The sequence below is a fragment of the Talpa occidentalis genome, unplaced genomic scaffold (genome assembly GCF_014898055.3).
Source record: "Talpa occidentalis isolate TD23 unplaced genomic scaffold, MPIMG_talOcc4v2.1 talOcc4.14, whole genome shotgun sequence".
In the NCBI taxonomy this organism is placed as follows: Eukaryota; Metazoa; Chordata; class Mammalia; order Eulipotyphla; family Talpidae; genus Talpa; species Talpa occidentalis.
The window spans coordinates 70,885,506-70,904,100 of NW_023601433.1; the positions used below are offsets into that span (position 1 = coordinate 70,885,506).

Sequence of the window (18,595 nt, forward strand, 5' to 3'; positions counted from 1 at the left end):
ATACATGTATGTTATATATATGCAAATAAAAATAAAATAAGGTAAATACCTAGTTCAAGAAATAGCCTATTGTCAGTATCACTGAAGCTTCTGTATGCTCCTTCTGGATCCCAAACTCCACAAGGTTTGTGTTAAACTTTCTCTTTCTTTGCTAGATGCAGTGTGTTTGCATTTAATCACATATCAATACACAATATACACATTTTGCAAATTTATTAACTTCAATAATGGTATGAAAATACTGATTAACTTTTTCCTTGATATTAAGTTTCATTCATGCTAATAAGTATATCAAAATACCAATCATTTTTATTGCCTTATTTGCATGTGAATACGCCACAATTTATATCTCCATTCTACTATTACAAATATTTGGGTTGCACCCAGATTTTTCTTATTACTACTACTACCCATAATGAACATTTCTAAATATGGTTCCTGGGTTTCTTCAGAATAGTGGTTCAAAATTCAACACTGATTAGAATTTCACACTGAGAGTATATTGTAATACAGATTTCTGGGATCCAGTCTTCAGTTTCTGTGAGTAGACTTGCAATGGGACCTGAGAATTTACATTTCTAACTACTTTCCACATGATGCTGATGCTGTCATCCTATGTATCACTCTCAGAGTCACAGCTCTAGGCTCATAGGACATATGGTTTTCACATTTTTATCTTAAGGTTCACTCTTAAAAATTAGGAACCTCAAAAAAGTTTTGTTGATAAATTACAGTGATTGGTAAGTACTGTATTAGAAACTAAAATTGATGTATCTTTCAAACACATGGACATAAAAGTATACATTACATTAGTTGTTAAAGAAATGGTTTTATCATCATGTAGGCTCTGGAAAATTCCACTGTATACTTGAGCCAGAATGAGAATGATTAAGTATTAATATTTTGAATGTAGTTCTGACCTCAAAAACTCCATGACAGTATCCACGACACTCTCCCAGGCCCCTGGAGAGTGGGAGTAGTTGCCACAACCATATTTTGGGAACTGATGCTGTAGGATAAATATCTAGACATGAGTAGATAAAACTCATAAAGCCAGTATACTCTCCTATTTATTAAACATCCTCATCAATACTTGATAGTAGTGGGAGAATTCTAGTTTTACCTATGCGGTGAATGAAAAATAGCATTTATCATTGTAGTTTTAATTTTCATTTTCCTGATTATTAATTACATTGAGGAAATTTCTTTTTCATATGACTTTCTACCTATTATTTCTATTATTGGGGTCTTCCTTTTTCTAATCACCCACTCCCTTTTGTTCCTTTTCTTTTGTATACAAGTGCCAATGTTTTCAGAAGATGTTGCTAGACAGCTTTATTTCAACCTAGACTGGAACTCAGCTCTCATTATTTGAAACATGTCATTCATTTCTACCCAGACTGTTGTTACTGTGTATTTCTACACGGAACATTTTTTACAGTGAGCCTATATTTGGAAATCCTTACATGCTCCCACCTTGGGAATAATTTAAATGTATTCTATGGGGAAAAAAAGTATTTCATGGCATCCTCAGATGCCATAAGTACTGTCCTATAATCAGAGTTTTTCATATTTCCATCCATGGGAAAGTCTGAGTCCCCCCACCACACATCATTTTCCTTTCCATTTCCTCTTCTATTTCCCCACCTTGACTATTCCCCACCTCTTCTATTTCCCCACCCCCAAATCCTTGACTGTTGTATATACCGGGGAGTTCCAAATCAAATTTCACTTAAAAAAATATATTACATTAGTAATTTAAAAAAAAAAAAAAACTTCTGAACAATCACTGCTATAATTTTCCTAGAAAACCCTAAACAACAACTACATTAAAATGGTTGTAAACCAAGCAAGGAAACATTTCATATAACAGAGAAAGCTATTTTATATTTGTTTTCTGTGTAACTTCAGAGGCCTTTCACTGGAAAAAAATTAGTGTAAATTAGATTTAATATTTCAACCTTTGTAGTACCACCTACAACCTAATAACTATAAAAGCTAGCATCTAACAGAGGAGTTTATTATGAATTATGCAACGTAAGTTAAATCACTCCAATTGTTATGCAATCTCACCTATCACAGTGCTCACTGGGAGAAGTGGTGGAAGAGGTGGTGCTGGTGGAGCTCCAGAAGGAGGAGGGACAGAAATGTTTTCTAATAAAATAGTTTATAATTCAGGTCAGAGTGCAAGAAAGAGAACTAAACATTCTGAAACAGTAAGAAAGTACAATGTATTGGAAAGAAAAAAAAAAAGAGAGAAAGAGAGAGACACCCATATGTAAAGCATGTTCAAATGAATAAGATTTTTACTAGGTAAAAAGGCCATTGAGAGTTCATACCTGCATTAACTATTAAAATATGCCTGTATTTATAAGTAACCTTTTCTCCTTCTTCAACAACATCCTTGAGAAGAATTTTAATTTACCATATTCTTATAATGTATATTTTTAATACTATAAAATCTTCATTTCATTTATTAAATATCAAGGGACTGATTTAATTCCCTAAAGATTTCTGAAATTTTTACACAATCTAAAAAGTAAAAGAACTTTTCTGATTTTAATTCCATTTTATATTCATGACATTTTACTGAAACATGTACCACCACACAAACGTAGTAGTCATAGAACAAGCTAATACCAGATATGAGATACCAGCCTATAAGCAACATAACTTTTGGTACATAATTCACATTAGAGACAGTGATTCTTTCATTGGACCATCAATATTGGTTTGTTCTTGAAATAATACATATCATCTTGAATAGTGCCTAAAACAAGTATTTCTAATACAAAATGGCCAAAAGAGTTATTTAATAAAGCTCTTTAATATGCTTTATATGTAAGTAGAAACAGTTAGTAAAACCCCGAGTTTCTGCGAAATCCAATCTAAATATGTTTATTAACCTTAATTTTTAACAACCACATAAAATTATCAAATAATTTTATCTAATACAACTAAATTATGCCAGGCATCATAATAAAACTCATAAATATTGCTGCACATAAAACTAGATTCATAAATAACATACCTGGTCCAATAGTGGGTGGTGAAGGTGTAGGCACGGCAATGGGAATGCCAATACTGCTGCTTCCACTATTTTCTCGACTTCCACTTCCTCCACTACTTCCGCTATAAAAACAAAGTAAAAAATGCAAAAAAAAAGCAAATCTACAGATTCAGCCAAAAAAAAATTGTAATAATCAACTTGAAGTCACTAAATCCTCCTTTTATGTGTGTGTATATTTATACAAATTTGTATTTATGTATAAAACAAGAAATTTTTTAAATTGTTCAATACAAATTAAGTGGCTCTTGTGTTTCACAGTACCTCTCAATCTATTTGAAAACAAAATTATAACATCAGCCTTACAACCATTAAGAGAGATCATACACTTGAGAAATAACCAATAAAATTTTATAGTGCAGTGAGTCAACAAGGGTTTATTTAAAACTTACTATGAATGGCAACCTTAACACAGCAGATATGAATCACATTGTCAATGGAACCACAGTGCCATGGCTGAGAATGGGAGAACAGACATTAAAAAATGTGATGGCTGGGCCTCCCTGGTGGCACAAGGGGTTAAGACGCAACCTATGTAGTTGTCCACAGCCTCTGCAGAACGCGTTCAATCCCCAGGCCGGCCAGGGAGGAACCCGCATGGCACAACAGACCTCTCCTGACTGCCCCTGCTCCCTTCAGCAGTGTACTTCGGTCAATCTGCCTGTTCTGTTCCCCACTCTGCCTGTGATGAATCCTCTCACCTCCCAGACCTCTGGCCTGTAACCCAGGTCTTGTATGCATAAATAAATAAATCTTAAAAAAAAATGTAATGGTAAATCCACCTGCTCTGCTCACCACTCTGTCTCTGGTGAATCCTCTCACCTCCTGCACCTCTGGCCTACACCCCAGTTCTTCTGTGCATAAATAAAAAAAAATAATCTATCATGATTTGTGTACCTGAAACTAATATGATGTTACATGTCAATTATAGCTCTAAAAGAAAAATACTGCAATAGATGTCACAATAAAGAAAGTACAGATGTTTTGGAAGCTAATTAAAAGAGTAATAAATTCTTTTTAGAATTAGTATTAAAACCTCCATTCATCTCAAAAATGGTGATAAACCATGAAATTTTCTGAAAAATGAGCAAAATGATGGGAAAAAAGTAGGCAAGTATAGCCTTAGGCTCCATATTGTGTATTAAAATCAAGCTCACTGGCCCAGAAATTCAAAGGGCAAAGACACCATCTAGATAAAATTTTTGTTTTTACCCTAAGATAGTCATTCTATAAAACATCATCACATTAATGGAAGAAAAAGGAAGAAAGCTATTATGTAACAAAAATAGCTTCAATGGGAAGGGCTCCATGACTCCCTTAAGTCACAAGATTAATATTATGCTTTGTGCCACCCCATATCGCAGACATCAGTGTTTTTGCTCTTAAAGTACTCTTCTACAATTATTGGCTTATGTAACTTTTTCTATGGCACAGAAGCTGGCAAACTACAGCCCAGAGGTCAAATTTGGCCAAAGCTATTTAACCCAATTTTTATGAACTATGAACTAAGAAACTTTTTCCATTTTTAAATAATTTTAAAAAAATCAAAGGAATAAGTTTGTAATACATTGAAATTACATGATATTCAAATTTCCATGCCATATATAAAGTTTTATTGGAACACAGTCAGGCTCATTCATTAATGTGTTATCTCGCTGTTTTCATGCAACAGTAACAGAACTGAGTGATTCCAACAGAGACCATATGGCCCACAAATCCTAAAATATTGAAATCTGGTTCTTTATTAAAAAGTTTGTCAATCCCTGTTCTAACAGAATGAGGTCCTGAACAAAAGGAACTGTATCTTACTGATATAATCCCAAGCATCTAATGAACTAACTCTTAATAACTAGTTGCTGAATATGATCAAACCCTTACAACTTATACTACAAAGTAAAACCATGCTTTGATACAATAATAACAAGCATTATTAAGGAACAATTTGGGTCCTCATTGAACTTTTCCTGATATAGTAATTACAGATATCAATATAAAGGTTTACTCACTGAAAGGTGTAATATCAATAAATACCAATTTCAAAACATCTATTTTAATCCCCAAAAATGAATTTGCTAAGTTGACTCTCTATTAACCTAAATTAAGGCAAAGAGACACTCCTTGCTCACATTACTGAATGAGATATAAAACATATTAAGCTATATAAAAAATGCCTGGCTTTACAAAAGTGCTCCAAAATTTGGGTACCTTGGGGTGGGGTGGAGTGGATGGAGGGAGGTAGAAGCAATCATTGGGAAAGCCCTGGGGGGAGTCCTAGGTCTTAAAGTTCCATTTTCTGGTCTAGGTTATGATTACATGAGTGTTCAATTTGTATTAAAATTCATTTGTATTAATCTATCAAGTTGTATACTTCATGAAGCATATAATTTTCTGAATGTATGTTATGTTTCCTAGCAAGTTTTAAAAAAAAAAATCCATTGGGGGCCTCCCCCAGTGGCGCAGGTGGTTGAGCACAGCACTGTGAAGCTGTCCGCAGCTTCTGCAGCGCTGGCTTGTTCTCAACTGGCGAGAATCCCACATGGCACGGCAGACCTCTCTTGTCTTGCCTACAGCTCCCCTCAGCAGTGTATTTCAATATACCTGTTCTGTTCCCCGCTCTGTCTCTGGTGAATCCTCTCATCCTCTCACCCTCCTATACATCTGGCCTGTACCCCAGTTCTTGTATGCATGAATAAATAAATCTTAAAAAAAATTAAAAAAAAATTCTTTAGTCCTGATCCAAACATATATCTGCACTTCCATCAAATGAGGAAATACTAGCAATCTAAGAACAGTACACATTCACAGGAAGATACACAGTATTATTATTCCCAATTTTTTTTTAAGATTTATTTTTTTATTTATTTATGCATATAAGAACTAGGGTCTAGGCCAGAGGTGTGGGGAGTGAGAGGATTCACCATAGACAGAGCGGGAAGCAGAACAAGATCTACTGAATATGATCTATTGAACAGATCTACTGAAATACGCTGCTGAGGGGAGCAGTGGGCAAGACAGGAAAGGTCTGCTGCGCCTTGTGGTTTAGTTCCCTGTCTGGGGATCAAACTTAAGAGTGCTGAGACTTTAACCCCTGAGCCACCAGGGAGGCCCATATTCCCAATTTTTAATTCTATGTCACCATTAGAGTAATACTTTACCTTTAATTCAGCAACTAACGTTTTAATTCAGCAACCTCACAATAGTTTATCACCAGTCAATAACCTCCATTCTCAGATGTTAAAAGGCTCAACCTGAAGGTTTACCTGTGTGTCCTCGGTCTCTGATTTAAAGAAGCTGTCCTGCCTGGACTATGCTGACTTCCAAGTCTAGCAGGACTTGTCATGTAGTCATTAGGAACTGTTGGGGGTTTAACAGGCTCCAGGGTTTTATAAGGAGTATTCCGTCTGAAGAAGCATAATAGAGAAAGGAATAATAAGCAAGATAAGACATCTAAAAATGATACTTTCCCCCAAAGTATGACTGTCCCTTTGTGACAAGTATAACGCAACTTTTAAAAATTCTTTAGAAATAAAATTTGTTTAGAAGTCTTAATTGGGATATATGTGAATTTCATTACATTAACAAAAAAATTAAAATATGTTACCCTTTCTTAGGAAAACCTAAGGGCAATTTAAAGTCTAACCTTATTTCTAAAAATAGTGGTTGTGATTTTTTAAATGCTCAGTAATATTAAGCTTAAATAAACATTAGTCCCAAACTTACTCATAAGCCACTATCCATTACATTTGAGAAGCTAAATATCTGCTCTGTAATTTATTCCTAACTCAATATGAAAATATACAGACAAGTACATGCTAATCCTAGATGCAATGCCATTAATTTGGCAACAAATCATTTTCATTTTTCTATTTAATAACAACTTCATTTTGTTTAGGGGCAAGAGGTTTACAGAATGAAAATGGAAACTCACTGAAAAGATCTCCTTTAAAAGTTGATTGCTGATTGCTGATGCCTACTACTATAAAATGATTCTCCAACTTTCCACCAAAACCAATTCCTGTGTTGCAGTAAATGATCTTTGTAAACGTTTAAGTAATATTTTTATTGCACTAAGAAATAGTTATCTTTCTTACTTCTCCAACTGGCCTTTCCAAGCTACTCTAGTATGAAGATTAAAACCAGCAGAAGCAGTTAGAACTACTCCAGGTAAAAAGAATTCCTAAGTCTCAGGGGCCAAGTATAAAGGGAAAATAAGAGGAGCAAGATACCAGGTCAAACTACACAAAATAGACTACTTATTTAATGCTCTGTGCCATAAATATTGCACATACATGTGAAAGCATCATAAAGAATCTTCTAGTCATTTCATTTGTAATAAACTTTGGTCAGATTTATATTTTTAAAAATGGAGATAAAATATAAACAATGCTCATTTACACATATACAAAGACTTTCCTGATACAGACTTGTTTAGAGGATACTACAATACAGGCAAATTAATTTTGGATTCCATTCAAGGAAATAAGAACCAAAATTATTTGTAAAAGGCAGTGTTACCATAGAAAGGATCCTATCCCAAGGATTTTCTTTATCTCAGAAACAAATTTTCCTTTAACATACAAATTCTTCTGTACAATGTAGTTCAATTCTTACCCCAATGTTCCCCGACCTGACATGGGAGGACTCGGTGGTTTCTGAGTAGGAGGATTTGTTCTCGACAATGTGCCAGTTCTTCCAGGCTGGTTATTTCCATGCTAAAATGTGGAAAGAAAAGCTTTTATTTTTGTATCAAACTGTTCTCCTGGTGTTTTGACACCATGTATTATTATTTTTTTAAATATCAGAATGTGATGTAAGGATTCCCAGACAGTTTTAATAACAGACTTTGGGGTGCTGTATTTTAAAAAATAAAGAAACCGCTTGCACTAGACTTTTATTACTGTGTGCCATTCATACTAATTTATGGCAAAATAGAGGTGAGATTATTGGATTTATATTTGACTTTATTGCTAAACATGTTTGCTGAGATCAAATTTATCTGCATTCAAATACTGGGTTTCCCAAAATTTTTGAAATGTGTGCATGAATATAAACTACAGATCTCAGTATCAATTTGCTAAAATATCCATCTGAAAAATCATCTTTATCCTAACAATTCGGTAACAAAGTCATCTATGATGTCTGGGAAACCTCCTAATTGTAAGTCAATAAAAGCAAGGCAACTATCAAAAAATGAGCAAAGCAATAAATGTTAGCAAAATTAATGTTCCTATACAAATGCTGATGTCAATATATCTTTGATATATTAACACATCAAAGCTAATATGCTGAGTTGAACTAAGTTTGAGCATATTTAATCTACATAAATCCTATAGGAGGAAAAGCAGACAGACATAGGAAGAGTTTTCAATTTTTAGTGGCTTTGCAGCCTCTATCAATGTAGAGGGAATGCTGTGGATCAAATGATAAATAACATCTCTTACCTTGGCTTTTAGCCACTTTATGTTGGCAAAAAAAAGGAGGGGGGAAAAAGTACAAATTAATTCTAGATAAGTTAAATCTGATAGGACAGGTTTACATTTACAGTTATTCAATTCACATTAATAAGCTTTTACCCAGCCAAATTTCAATTATTTTATAAAGGGAAAGATATTCATAACCAATAGGGAGATAGTCATGTGTATCACATATTTTTCAAGAGAGTACATCATAAGGACACCACCTAATTATACCAATCTCATGTGGTACCAATAATTTCTTAGGTCAGTATTTTATCCTATGGCAACTAAATCACAGATTAAAAAATAACAACTTTTTTAAACATACAAGCACCTTAACATATTAAATGTAAAGCTATTTTTCATATCATTGTATAAGACCTAAGACTAGTAGATAATGAATGCCCAGGTATGAGTATTCGTTATTTGAATGGTAGCATAGCAGTTTTAAAAAGCGATAAACTACAAATGTTGGAATTCAAAACTATGGGTTGCTTCCAAAATCAGGAAACAATCTAGAATCTCAGTGTTTAAAAATGCAATCACAATGTACAGCAATAGGTAAGTCAGATTCTAACAGGGTCTAGACACCCTCTCATTTGTATTTCCAAATCCAAATCCTAAACAGGTCAACATGAGTAAGTAGTAAAAGACTGCTTGAGTTTTAAGCTTCTTTTTTTTTTTTAAACAGTTTAGCCGAAATTCAAGATTGAAGAAAAGGTGCATTGAAACTAAAAGTTACTTCTATCAAAGATGACTGGCCTATATTCATGAAGCAATATATATAGTTCTTAAGAATCACTACTTATACTATGCCACTTAAGAAAAAATATCTTCAGTGTGTAGAGTATAACTTCCACAATTTCATTTTTGGTCTCCCGTTCTTTCAATAATATATGCCATTCTAAATACGTATCTATCATTTTTCAGGTGATCGTGAGGCAACATTAAGGAAATCACCCAAAAGAGGAATGCCTTTGTCTTCAATATAGGCGCCGTTTAGAAACTGCCAGGATTTGGGGTTTTTTTTTAAATGTTTATTTCAAATAATACTCATTTTTATCTGGAAACGATGTCTGGAATCCTACCTAGTTGCTTCATTTCACACCTAGATTTAGAGTTAAATTTGAATAACATTATTAATCTTGAAAATAAAACATACTAATGTGATAGTATAACAATACATTCACTGCTATTATAAAGTAACTCAGAAGTACCTTAAATACAAACACACAACTTGCCTCATTTATTGTTTCAAGTAAACACACACAAACACAAAAAGTAACAGTTTAACATTTAAGTATAAACTGGTCCAAAGTGAAAGAATGAAAAAAGAGAATTAGATTGGGAATGAAAATTCTAGTTGAACTCTGCAAGTGTATAACTTCTAATCTCCTCTATTAATTGTATTTATGTATACAGGAGTTTTGATGTGTTGGGGATGAGGAGTGTTGAAAAGAAATAATCTCATTTTATAGGTCAAAATAGTAACTAATAGCAACCTATAAAGTTCTTCCAGTTATATGTTCCCAAAACACTCAAGTTCTTCTACTAAATAATTAAAAAAAGGGAAAGATGTTTGCCCAGATTTTTAATTCCACCAAAATTTATATGTACCATCTATTTATAGCATAAAATGCATTATCATATAGTATCATTTAAATGAAATACAAATATATAACAGTAAAACTTAATCAAAATAAAAAAGAACATATGGGGCCTCCCTGGTGGCACAGCGGTTGAGCACTGGGTTGCGAAGCTGCCCGCAGCCTCTGCAGCACCGGTTCGATCCCCGGCTGCTCCCAGGCCATCAGAGGAGGGTCCCGCATGGCGCGCAGACCTCTCCTGCTGCCCGCTGCTCCCCTCAGCAGTGTAATTCGGTTCCTCTGCCTGCTCTGCTCCTTGCTCTGGCTCTGGTGAATTCTCTCACCCTCCTGCGCTTCTGACTGTACCCAGTGCTTGTATAAATAAATAAATAAATCTTTAAAACAAAACAAAACAAAAAAGAACATATGATGGAGTATCGATCTTGGGATGTAAAAGACTTAACATAAAGCTTGCAGCTATCAGGAGAACTACTGATATATTTGGATACAATTTTTTAAATTTATAGACACACACGCCCACACATACACACATCATACTTTGAAGTATGGTAGTAAAGATTTTCAATAGTGTCAAGGAGTAAAATAAAGGGCAACATTGTTAATAGGGATTAATCAGGAACCCCAGAAAATTCAGAATGCAAGAGACCTAGCAGTAGTGTCTATAAGATCAATCAGGTAGAAATGGCTTTAAGATTCTAGCTAACTCCTAAAAATTAATGTAAATATTTGGAAGACCACAAACAAAGGCAAATAATGGTCCTCTAGGAACGGGACTACCAAAGTTCATCCTGAGCAGAAATAGCTAAAGAATTCAGGTAATTCAAATGCTTGCAAAGTGACCCACTAATACCTAAAAGCTTGGAGCCTCCCTGGTGGCACAAGGGGTTAAGATGCAACCTATGAAGCTATCTGCAGCCACTGCAGCACAAGTTCCATCCCCGGCCAGGGAGCTACCCACATGGCACAGCAGACCTCTCCTGACTCACCCGCTGCTCCCCTCAGCAGTGTATTTCAGTAAATCTGCCTGTTCTGTTCCCCACTCTGTCTCTGGTGAATCCTCTCACCCCCCACACCTCTGGCCTGTACCCCAGTTCTTGTATGCATAAATAAATAAATCTTTAAAAAAAATACCTAAAAACTTGACAGGCTAAAGGTATCCTTTTAGAGGAGCTAATTCTGCCATGCTAAGAAGTGGACATGGGCAATAAATAATCTCTTTCTTAAAAGTCTGTTTGTGGAGATAGAGTATATATGCATAGAACAAAATGACATATAATTTTTTCATTTGTCATGAATTCCTGGAATTATATCCATATAAGAACACTACTAAATACACATACTTGAGAATAAAAGGACAGAAGTATTTATAAATCATTTTCCATTCTAATTCTGGAAAACATCTCAATTTTTTATTTTTAAGGATTAAATCAGTAGTAAAAGAAAGTCATGGTGTTCACAACACAAATTTATAATACTAGTTTAGGATTCAAATGGATTAATTAATGAAAAGCCATTTCAATTTTTTTGAACATCCTTTGTCTCCATTTTTATTATCTTATTGATTATAGCCTATTCTACAGGTAAAATTCTGCCATACTACTCAGTATACAGTCTTAGTATAATACATAACTAATATTAAGTAAATATTCTATGGAAATTAAAATGCTATTTGGCTAAATGAACCTACTAATTCTTTAAGAAAATTATTTTTACTGCAATATTTACTATCCAAATGTTTATCAGACATGCAAATTATTTCAAGTTACTGTCATATAAAAATGCTTACCTTGACACCATGGCCCACATCATCCAGAACTGTATAGTCAATAGGTTTCCGAATATACCTTACAGGGCGCTCCATATTTGCAGGTGCTATTATTTTGTGAGTTCTGGATGTATTCTTATTTGTTGTCAATATACCAATCTCTCTTCGAGCCACTTTCTCTTTATGAATATCCACAGTCTAAATTTGAAATTTGAACAAAGCAAAAAATCATTATTTGGCATAATAAATGTGATGGCCATATATAAATTGGGCAATAGAACTATATCGCCTATTTTCCAGTGAATATTGTATCATCCCCCTCAAAACTAAGCATAGTAACGTTCTTGAGACTCAAAACTGGAAATTCCTGAAAGTGATGAAAAACACCAACTAATGCAATGAACTTGATTCCAAAACAATTTTCAGGAATGCAATTTTCTTCCTTAAAGAGTTGGTCTGTAAGCAAAGGGAAAAATTGGTTCTGCTCTAAATAAAGCTTATACTTTATATAGCAAGGATGCAAACCAGAAAAAAAAATCAATAATTTCAACACAAGGTAAATGCTGCTGTGACACTTGCACAGTTTATTTGAAATTAAAGATGACCAGAGAAAGATACTTAAGGTTGAGAATGGTTCAGTTAAAGGCCTTACTGAATAAGCAGATTTTTAAAGGATGAAAAGAGAAGCAAATAAGAAAGTTATTCAAGGCAGAAAGAACTGAATGTTGCATGTTGCTGATCAAGCCTACATTGCCCAGACTGCCATCACTGCCTCCAGGTCCATCATATCGGTCCATCATGTCAACACATGTATCATCATAGATAGATAAAAATATAGGATCTATCTTCAAATGTTTAAACAAGCACTACCAGTAGATCACACAGCCCATAGACAAATGTGATCTCTCCAAAGACTGGTCTTGATTACTCAGGGGAGGGGACCCTTGAAGAAGGCTAGGTAACTTGTTAATAATGTGAACTCCAAGGCAGTAATCCCTAAAGTGGGAGTAATACAATAAGAAAAAGGTAGTTCAAAATCTGCCTTTGGTGTTAGCTGAGGGTATCAATGACATGACTGACCCGTGAGGTCACCCAAGTCAGTCACATGTCTCTGACCCAGAAGACTTGTACCTTCTACCATAAACTACAAAACCATGGCAAACTGCTGGCTCACATGTAGGGCAGCCTCAGACTTTTCACAGTTCCTGAAACAAAGCAGACATGTTTTTATAGTGAAACAATTCACATCTCTGACTGCCTACTCCCTCAGTAATTATAAGGATTATTTGCTTTTTCTGTCTCTAGAGCTCTTCTGTGAGCTGCAGAATTATACATAAAACCAATGCCCCTCTCAAATGTTTCAATGATAAATCAAAATTAATATGTCCAATATCAACCATAAGTCTACTCAACACTATTTCAATGTCTTTATTTCAGTTTCCTGGCATCTAGTACTTACTTCATATTCAACATTACTAAATCTTACCATGTTTACCTTTAAATACCTAAAATTTGTTTCCAATACTTTAATCCTAGTCAATCTATTATTATTATCATATCGCACATTGGCTATAGTATAATCTTCCAATTGGCCATTTACATCCAATTTAGTCCCTTTCTAATCTGTTTTCCATGGTGTAACTAGTGATCCTTACCAAAAAAATAACTTTTTGTTGAGGAAAAAAAAATGAAAAAATCTGAAGGTACCTCACCTGCTTAAATGCTATTAAAAGAATACCCCACACAGTTCCCAGTCTTCATGGAAAAAACAAATTCAAAATGGCTCAAGTTCTCTCCATGTTTTTCACAAACATCATGGTGTCCACAACTCCTTAAAATCACTTTTTATTACCATTATTACTTCCCTTACACAACACAAAATTATTCAGGACACTGTTCAAGTTACAAGAAAATTTTTCCTCTAAGTCTACCCCCAATCTCCCAATTCAGAATCACAAAAGTCCAAATCACAACCGACCCAGCAACGCACAAATCTCCATATGGCAGGGTGAATAAAGTAGGGAGGAGGAGGGGGAACAAGCTTGGAACATTTGTCTAACAGCATGCATATGTTCACCAAGACAAATAAGCTTTTTCAGGGAGATTAATTCCTTCTCCTACTTGAATTTCCTTGCTCTCATGCTTTTTTCCTTACCTTTAGATAACAAAAGAAGAAATTTGATAAAAAGAAAATTAGTTTTCAATTCAAACATAATAGAAATAAAATTTAAGTTACCCAAGTTGAGAGGAATTAGAAGATCTAGGTGACCAAAGTCTAGACCCATGAAGCACAGCTGAAAACAAGTGGTTTAAAAAAAAAAAGCACACAAACATGAAATCAGAAGACCTTGGTTTGACTACAAGTTCTTTCACCTGCTAGCTATAATATTTTATACAAGCTCTTTAATTCACTAAGATTCCATGTTGCTTATATAAAATGGGGCTTGAGATATTAGAATTTCTATTACTTAATACCAAAAAGTACTAAAAATTTAACCACACCTGTATTTATCATACTATCCAATCATAATTCTGCAACAATGATAAAGTATTTCTAAAATATTAATATGAAAACACATATATGTTATATAGCACACTAGAAATATGAATGTTAAACCTGGAGGACATTATACTAAGTGAAGTAAGACAGACACAGGGAGGGAGGAAAAAACTGATTGCAGTTAAATGTAGAATCTAAGAACACTGAACACATAAAAAGGAGAGTAGAAGCTGACTACCACAGGCCTTGAAAAGAGGGTACAAAGTTGCAGTTTTGTAGGAATGAATAAGTCTAATGATCCAGGGCACAGCATTATGGCAATAGTTAATCATACTCTATTAATCACTGGAAATTTACTGAATAGATTTCAGGTGCTCTAATCACTCAAATAAGTAAGGTGACTGTGATAAGATATATTAATTAGCTGTTAGTAATACTCATTTTACAAAGTATAAAAGAAATCATGATGTACAATTTAAATATACACAAGGTTTACTTAAAAAATGATGATGGGGCCTCCCTGGTGGCACATGGGGTTAAGCACAGCACCATGAAGCAATCCGCAGCGGGCCACGGAGCAACCCACGTGGCGCAGCAGACCTCTCCTGACTCACCCGCTGCTCCCCTCTGCACTGTATCTCAGTTTATCTGCCTGCTGTCTGTTCCCCACTCTGTCTTCGGTGAATCCTCTCACCACCCTGCACCTCTGGTCTGTACCCCAACTGTTGTATGCATAAATAAATAAATCTTTAAAAAAAAAAAAAAAAAACAGTTCCAGTAGTATAGTACAAAGCAAATAGGCCTCTGAATTTAGCCATAATCTAGAGTTAACATGCTGTGATATAAACAATATTTACAAATAATATCAAGAATTGTAAGACAGACTAATGGCTATGAGTAACATCAGATATATAATTTGCCTTCTGAATAAAACCCTGAAGAAATTCTCTGCACATCCAGTTATAAATAAAAGAAAAAATAAGGAAATGGTGAAATGGGAGTTCAACAAATTAACCTTGGGGGGAAAAAATCATGTGGTCTTCAAAGCCAGGTACAACACAGCCCCCTTCCCCAGTCACAAGTTTTGTTCTCCCACTTCTGTTCTTCTATGGAATATTAATGCCAAATTTTCCCAAATGATCAAAGTTTCATTGCCTCCCAATAAAACCCCCAAAGGGAACTTTTGTGGTTTCAAAATACATATGAAAGAACGACCAAGAGAAGGTAAGAAAAAACAGATGGTCAGAGGTAGGGGTAAGTTACCTTTTGAGATTTATTATAAATCTAGAGTAAGAAAGACAGATCTTACATAGGGCTAAATGGATCAATTCAAAAGAAGAGAAAATTGGAACTTCTCTGGTGGCGCAAGGGGTAAGGATTCAGCACAATCAAGCTATCTCCAGCCACTGCAGCAAGAGTTTGACTCACGGGCCAGGGAGATAACCCATACGCCTGCTGCTGTCTTGCCCGCTGCTCCTCTCAGCATTGCATTTCAGCAGATCTGCCTGTTCTGCTCCCCACTCTGTCTCTGGTGAATCTCTCAACCCCCTCATCTCTGGCCTACACCCTGGTTCTTGTATGCATAAATAATCTTTTATTTAAAAAAAAAAAAGGAGAGAAAACTCAAAAACAAACTCATGCACATAAGGAAACACAGTATCTCACAGTGATAGCACAATGAAAAGAAATGCATTACTCAAATAAGGAAACTAATTAATCATGTAGAAAGAAACTGAAAATGATTGCTATCACACAGTATAAAGGGGAAAAAATTCCAAATCCATTTCACACAAATGGAAATAAATGTCTTATATATAATTAAAATACTATACACTCATGAAAATGAACTATACATATAATACAGATAAATCTTAGAAACAATGCTGAGTTAAAAAAACAAGCTACAATTGGGCCTCCCTGGTGGTGCAAGGGGTTAAAGCACAGCACTGTGAAGCAATATGCAGCTGCTGCAGCATGAGTTCAATCTCCAGCCGCCCAGGGAGCAACCCACATGGCACGGCAGACCTCTCCCGTCTCACCCACTGCTCCCCTCAGCAGTGTTTTCGGTCTGTCTGCCTGTTCTGCTCCCCACTCTATCTCTGGTGAATCCTCTCACCCTCCTGCACCTCTGGCTTGTACCCCAGTTCTCGAACACATAAATAGATGTTTTTTTAAAAAGCTACAATTAAAAAAAAAGTTAAGATACACAATATACAACATGAATCTATTATTAAACCCAAACACAAGAAAATTAAACAATAACTGTTTAAGGATACATATAAATAAGATGAACTTTTTTAAAGAAAGTAACATTTCCTTCAGGAGTATGGAGAGAAGCACACAGGTAGAAGAAAAAAATTTCTGTTAGTTGGTGGACTCACACATGTCTTGTTATTACAAATGGTATAACATATACTGCATTTATTCTTTTGAATGCATTAAGTATATACTTTAAGTTTTTAACTCCATACAAAACACAAATAGGCAAAGAAAACTATGAGATGTATTCCTTGAGAAGTATGGAAAGATTCCATAAAAGGAACCTCAATTTAAGCAGCCATATTTGGCACGCTGAAGAGAAGAGAGGAAGATGGGGCAGGGGAAAATCTAAACAGAGGTAACAGCACAAATAAAGGTATAACACCTGTTCAGAAATTAGAGAATTTTTTAAGTTGCATGAATAACAATAAATGGAATTCTACTCTTTCTTATTAAAGAAAGAGTAAGGAAATTAGGAAACCAAACTTGAACAATTTATTTTAAGGATCAAGTAAGCTATTTATAATATGAACAGATTAGAAACGGAACAGATACAAATAAATTGTGTGTAAAGAAAAGGTTCATGGGCCTCCCCTGGTGGTACAGGCAGTTAAGCACAGCGCTGTGAAGCTGTTTGCAGCCTCTGCAGTGCTGGTTCGATCCCGACTGGCTGGCGAGGGTCCCACATGACGCGGCAGACCTCTCCTGTCTCGCCCGCTGCTCCCCTCAGCAGTGTATTTCGTCAGTCTGCCTGTTCTGTTCCCTGCTCTGTCTCTGGTGAATCCTCTCACCCTCCCGTGCATCTGGCCTGTACCACGGTTCTTGTATAAATAAATAAATAAATCTTTAAAAAAGAAAGAAAAGGTTCAAAAGGAATGATTAATTTAAAATAATACAAAAGTGAGTCTATTTAGAAAGGAAACATTTTCTTTAAAATGTGAAAGAAAAAGATAAATTCTATTAAGTAGACAAGATTTTTAAGTTATCTTTTAGATGATTATTAATAACTATTATATGCAGATATGTCCTTTTAACTATAGTCACTATACTTTCCTTACTACCTTGAGAGATAAAAAAGCAAATGTTTCTTTTAAAGATCCTCCAGAAAAACTCTTTTTGATTATCAAAAGACGGAAAAACAAGTAGGAAAGAAGTATGACATAGCAAAACTACTTAATATTTCACATATTTTCTAAAATATGTGATATGAAAGGCCTACTATTTTCACAACTGCCACTGCCAATACAGGGAGGGCATTATAGGTTTCAAGCAAAGACTGCATATAAGTAAAAGCACAATAGATGCTTGCTGAAAGAATAACTACAGAACGAAAACTGAAAAACTTTTGCTCTGAATTAAAAAAGGAGAGAAGCATGAAAGGGGTAGAAAAAGCATAAAAGAGTCCTGAGGAAAGCCACACAGAGAAAGCCTTCAGCCAAGAAAGAGACAATCTTTGTCTGTCACTACTTATTTAGACCAGACTCTGGAAATGGCCCTATGCCCAAAATTCTGTGTAACAGAGCTTTGTTCAATAAGCTTGAAACAAGGTCCCAATCAACTGTGAAGTTAACTTGATTCAGAATGACCTATATACACAACTATAAAATAGATCTATTTAGAAAAGATGAGCTGCAAAATAAGACCCAGGGGGCAGGGGACATAAAACATGAAACACTTGGATGAGAATTATTCCAAAATATCTTCCCCTGGGAAGAACTGGATCTGTCACTAACACTTCACCCATATCCAATTTTTAATACCATCCAATGACATTTTTCTTTCTCCTCCAATCCTGCTTAAAATTTAAGACACACTATAAAATATTCCACATGTTAATTACACATCCACCTTTAAAAATTTATGACTTAGGGCCTCCCCGGTGGCGCAGCGGTTGAGCACTGGGTTGCGAAGCTCCCCACAGCCTCTGCAGCACCAGTTCAA

At 35.0% G+C, this 18,595-nt stretch overlaps 1 protein-coding gene across 15 annotated transcripts in view; it reads right to left on the reverse strand.

The window, feature by feature from the left end:
• The window catches only part of ABI1 (abl interactor 1), a 71,211-nt gene that overhangs the window by 15,320 nt on the left and 37,296 nt on the right, over nt 1-18,595 (reverse strand). For 5 of the 15 annotated variants that reach the window (XM_037510740.2, XM_037510741.2, XM_037510744.2 and 2 more), the window contains exons 3-7: nt 11,917-12,093; nt 8,509-8,523; nt 7,679-7,779; nt 6,328-6,468; nt 3,032-3,132 (exon numbers count right to left, since the gene is read on the reverse strand). In XM_037510740.2, coding sequence (XP_037366637.1) covers nt 3,032-3,132; nt 6,328-6,468; nt 7,679-7,779; nt 8,509-8,523; nt 11,917-12,093 — 535 coding nt within the window. Of the gene's footprint in view, nt 1-2,073; nt 2,155-3,031; nt 3,133-6,327; nt 6,469-7,678; nt 7,780-8,508; nt 8,524-11,916; nt 12,094-18,595 lie in introns of all 15 variants that reach the window. The other 10 variants (XM_037510743.2, XM_037510745.2, XM_037510739.2 and 7 more) reach the window with 3 other exon arrangements.